The 5,431-nt window shown below is 48.5% G+C and overlaps 1 protein-coding gene across 1 annotated transcript in view; it reads left to right on the forward strand.

The window, feature by feature from the left end:
• Window positions 1-5,431, forward strand: part of Akna (AT-hook transcription factor) — a 39,215-nt gene that overhangs the window by 16,266 nt on the left and 17,518 nt on the right. The window contains exons 5-7 of the mRNA XM_026781996.1: window positions 1,273-1,429; window positions 2,069-2,223; window positions 4,035-4,094. Coding sequence (XP_026637797.1) covers window positions 1,273-1,429; window positions 2,069-2,223; window positions 4,035-4,094 — 372 coding nt within the window. The remainder of the gene's footprint in view (window positions 1-1,272; window positions 1,430-2,068; window positions 2,224-4,034; window positions 4,095-5,431) is intronic.

Raw genomic sequence — 5,431 nt, forward strand, 5'->3', positions numbered from 1 at the left:
TGGTGGTGATGATGATGATGGTGATGGTGATGATGATGATGGTGATGATGATGATGGTGATGATGATGGTGGTGGTGATGATGATGATGGTGATGGTGATGATGATGATGGTGATGATGATGGTGGTGATGATGATGGTGATGATGATGATGTTGATGGTGATGGTGATGATGATGATGGTGGTGGTGATGATGATGATGGTGATGGTGATGATGATGATGATGGTGATGATGATGATGGTGGTGGTGATGGTGATGATGGTGATGGTGGTGGTGATGATGGTGATGGTGATGGTGATGATGATGGTGGTGGTAATGATGTTGATAGTGGTGATGATGGTGATAATAACAGTGAAAATGGTGGTGGCTGTATTAGTTAATTGCTGTGATAATTAACAATCCTAGAAGGGTTGCTCTGTGCATGGTGTCTTCTTTATACATCCAAACAGCCATTTACTACTATTTACTATTATCAGTGTTGTTATTAAAATAGGTAAGATAATACATATTATTAGTAACAATTATTGTTAGCAGCATAAAACCACAGGCTTTGGGATTTGTCAGAGTGGTATTGTGATGTGGTCCAGATGCTTAGCTGATGACCTTGTGGGACTTTTCAGAGTCTCAGGGCTCATAGGGGCTCAGAGACTGTGAGAGAGAAGTGGCAATCTCAGAGCCTGCATGGGTCAGCTCCAGGTTCTCCTCATATTGATGTGATTGCTTAGCTTGAGATTTTGTGGGACTCGTAACAGTGGGAGTGAGGGGGACTCGTAACAGTGGGAGTGAGGGGGTCTTGTAACAGTAGGAGTGAGGGTGTCCCTGTTTCACCTGCTCTTAGACCCTTTTCCTTAAGTTGGGTTGTCTCATCCAGCCTTGATAGGAGGGTGTGTGCCTAACCATATGGCATCTGTTATGCTGTGTCTAGTTGATGTCTCTAGGAGGAAAACGAGGAGCAGTGGATCTGGGGAAGAGAGGAAGGGGGAGCTGGAAGAAGTGGGGTGAAGGGAGACTGTAGTCAGGATATGTTACACGAGAGAAGAATAAATAAAAAGAAAAAGGAAAGGAAATTCAAGAAAAATGGGGAAAGTGGTCCCTGCCTGTCTCCCTTCCAGAACCTCTGTAAAGGGAATAGGGAGGGGCTGTAAATCCTCTGCCCAGTGTGGGAACCACTGAAAAGCAGTGTTCATGATTCCCAGGGCAAGTGTGGGGCTCCTGCATCGAGGATGCATTGCTTGCCCTCACCTGCCCCCTCCCCTGCCCCCCTCTCCCTCAGGTACACCTGTATTCAGACCCGCCTCAGCCCAGTCAGAGCATCTGCTCTGGGTCGATGTCACAAGGAAGCAAGGTCTTGTCCTTCTCTATCCCACAACCCAGATCAGCAGAATGGGGGCCTGGGCCTGCGCAGAACCCACAGGCCTCTGAGGCCACAGGTTAGTTGGAGAAGGAGCCAGGCTCTTAGTGTCCTCCTGCTCATGACTCTGCCCCAGGACATTTAGTGGTTTACCCTGGGGTGACACTGGCTTAGAGCCAGGGGAATAGAGTGCCAAGGCCCTCTCTGGTCCAACTGATTTGACCAAGCTAAACAGTCAAGTAGATAGACCGTTAGCTAAGCCACCTGGCCTCTTGTCTCTGGTGTGAGCATTTTCACCCACTGTAACCCCTAACATTGACAGACATGTGACTTTGGTTAGTCCCCCATAGAGCTGGTGAGGAATACACCTTTTATAACCCCATGATAGTCGGGAGACCTGGGACTCGGAGAGGCGAAGGCTAGAGTTATAGAATCTGGAAAGAAAAGAACTGGGGTTTGAATCTGTTTCTCCCTGAATTAGAGTCCACACCCCAGGCTCCACCCCCTCTTAGCTTTCTTCTGAGGTAGATCTGTGCCTCATTTTCTCTGGGAGTAGAGCAGCACAGTGGCCAGGCCTCTTCCTGGGCTAATGGGAAGGTCTTCAGAGGGATCAGGCTATAGCTTGGTAATAAGGTGGTCTGAGTGAGCCTCAGGCCTTCAGCCTCAGTGGACTGGGGAACTGTCCTCAGCCCCAGGTTTCAGCAGCTGTGTATTCCAGGGTGGCAGTCTCCACGAGCAGACCTGAGTCCTTCCTCGTCCCCCAGCATGGCCACTCCAGGGTGGCTTCCTCGGAATCAGGGCATTGTCACAGACCAGCCTGCCACAGGACAGGGCCAGGCACTGACCTCTCAGGCCAGCCGGCTCCTAGCAAAGGTGAGTGAACCCCAGCTTCTCCCCATGAGACACCTCAACTATGAAGCCTGTGTGTGTGAGATGCTTCCACCAGACTCAGATGGCTTTCTCTGTCTGCAGAGGTCTGACTCAGCCTTCTAGGAACTTGACCGTCCCCCTTGTCCCCCAGGATGAGCTTGGACCTGTCTATTGAGCGGCAACACTTCTGTTGTTCCAGTTTCTCCACTTAGGCATGGGGTGCCCACATGGTTGTCCACAGGGTGTCCTCAGCTCTCTCTGACCTCCACCTGACCCTTCCCTACTTATGACGAACTGCCCCTTCTTAGTTCGTTATTACCGAGTCAACCCTGCTATGCTGCAGCTCAGAATCGCCTGTAGGTCTTTGTCTAGCTTCACACTTGGCCTTGTTCCAAAGGTGTCTCATGAAGACACAACGCCTTAACCACATTCTGAAAACGGAAGTGGGGATGCTGGGGCCAAGGGGAAGTCCACAGAGAGAAAAATATAGTAAGCTAGCCCAAAGTCAGTAAACAAGATGTTCTATTGGGCCTTGAATTCTACCTTGGGCCTGGAGCTTCCCACTCTCCATTACAAAAATTCAAACATAATCATGACTTTACCTTGTCCAGGAAACCAATGTCTTTCCCTACTACCACACTTTCTTTCCTTTTTTGGGGTGTGTGGTAGGTAACAGCTCTGCTGAGGTCTAGTTCACCTCACACACTTTGCTCATTTCAAATGTGAGCAGTCACGTGTTTTCCTGTGTCATAGTCCTGCGGCCATCAAGGTCGATTTTAGAACACTTCCGTCCCTGACGGTCCCCCTTCAACCGCCTGCCTTGGTCTCTTCAGCCCTGGGACCTGCCATTCACACTGACTCAGCCACATCCTTCCCTGTGTGTCTTGCCGTGCCCTGGTGTTTCTCAGCTCCTTCGTGGTAGAGCAGCCGTTCATCACCACCGTTTTTGATCCTGCTACTAGGACGCCAACTCTTGGGCAGTCAGGTCACTTAGCAGGGGCAGGCATGACTGATGTTCCTCCTGGGCACCGCTGGCCTTTATTGGGCTGCTGTGTTCTTGAATGGAGCAGGTAGCTCCAAGTGGGACTCAGCTATCTCACAGGCCAGTAGCTCACGCCCGGAACCCCAACGCTGGAGAGCTGGGGCAGCCAGGTCCCTGTGAATTCAAGACCTGCTTAAGGGACTGAGTAAGACCCTGTCTGTAAAAACAACAGCAACAGCATCTCTCACTGAACTCATTCGTAATTTTAATTGATTGCGTATCAAAATGATATTTGTGATCAAATAAATATATGTAGGGCCAACAAGATGGCTCAGCAGGAAAGGGATTACTACCAAGCCCAGTGGCCTGAGTTTGAACCCCAAACTCACACACTCACACACACACACAATGTAGAAGGAAAGACGCGACTCCTAAAAGTCATCCTCTGACTGCCGCATGCACAACATGATATATATACACAGACAAATGTGTGCATCCACCCATCCTTACATGTGTGTGTACATGCACACACATAATGTAATTTAAAAGAAAAATATATAATATTAAAATTAATTTCACTTATTCCTTTTACATTTTAATTTCCACAAAACTTTTGATTAGATAGCATATGTAGCTCATATTACATTTCTATTTTATATATTATATAAGTAACATGCTATAATTCATTTATATAGATTTTTCTACTTTACTTTATCCTAGTTCCTCAATAAATAGGCATTGTGATTTTTATTTTAACTATTTCTGTCCTTTTTTTTCTGCAGCACCAGCACTAGAACTCAGATTCTTGTTTTCTTCCCCTTCTATTGTCCAGGTGGAATCCTTCAAGGAACTGGTACTGGCCGGACATCTCCCACCCCAGGACCAAATCAAGGTACCACTATCCAATGTGGTGTTGCAGCAGCAGTGTCCAGATAGCCTGTCCCCAGAGTTGTTTCTCTAAGCCCCTTTTGCTGAAGGCAGGTGACTATGCCCCAGGCTGCTGCTTACTGGGTCATGGTAGCAAGCCCCTGTTGAGTCATGATGGCTTACCAGACACACTGGGTGTGCCATTACTGTTTCCTGTCTTCATCATAAATGCCCACAGGGGACCTGTGATCACTGCCCCTCTTAACTGCAATGACACAGAAGCCCAGCGAGAAGAGACAGTGAAACCAAACTACACAGCCGTAGATGGCAGAGCGCGCCCTCAGCTAGGGCTGCTGTCTCCCAGTCACCCCCCGGGCTCCAGAAAAGGGCCTTTGTCTTCTAACCTATTCTCCCATTATTTCCCAAAATTTGGGACTGAGGATAAGTAGGAGAGGGATGATTTGTCCACAAGACTGCAGCTTCAGGGCAGACTTGTCTCCTTTGGATGCAGGTTTTAGGCAGTTATAGCCAGATGTGTCTAATCTTTCCTGCCGCCAGTCAGGGCCCTGGGAAGGTGCACATGGGGTCCTCAAACCTGGGAGTTTGTGTTGGGAAAGACTGATAGCATGGTGTGGGTAAGATCAGAGTCCCACAGAGGTCGCAATGACCCAGGAGGGATACTTGCTCAACTCCAGAATCTCTTCCAGGTCCCTCTCATTGGACGGAGTCATTGGAAGTGGATGGGGGAAAGAGTCCAGTTGAGGGCAGGGAGAAAGAGAAGGGAGCACATGCAGAACCCCAGCTACGGGGTGTGTGGTGTGCACTGTAGCGTACCACCAAGGGGATCAGGGATCTCCCTTGGAAACCGAAGTCATTTCTTCGTGGCTACAGTGTTTGCCTAGCGGGTGTGAAGTACTGAGTTTGAGCCCCAGCTCTGCACAAAACTGAGTGTGCTGGAGCTTCACACCTGTAATCCCAACACTCGGGAGATGGTGGCGAGAAGGTCAGAGTTCATCCTCAGCTCCATAAGGAGTTTTAGGCCAGCCTGGGCTACATGAGACCTTGTCTAAAAAAGAATCCCTTGAAGATGTTAATAGACACAGCAGTTTCATTTGTGGAATACAATTTCATGACTTCATACTTGTGTGAAACAAATTCTGGTTCCCTCTCTTCAACTACTGCTCACTTCTTTATGTCAGAAACCTTTTGAATGCCTCTTTTCTAGTTCTTTCTGTTGTTGCTTTTATAGTACTGGGGTCTGAACAAGGGCTCCACACATGTACACTGGCAAAGACTCCACCTCTGACTGTATGCTCCACGTGTGTACACTAGGAAGACTCCACCTCTGACTGTATGCTCCAC

Source organism: Microtus ochrogaster, chromosome 10 (genome assembly GCF_000317375.1).
Source record: "Microtus ochrogaster isolate Prairie Vole_2 chromosome 10, MicOch1.0, whole genome shotgun sequence".
Taxonomy (NCBI): domain Eukaryota; kingdom Metazoa; phylum Chordata; class Mammalia; order Rodentia; family Cricetidae; genus Microtus; species Microtus ochrogaster.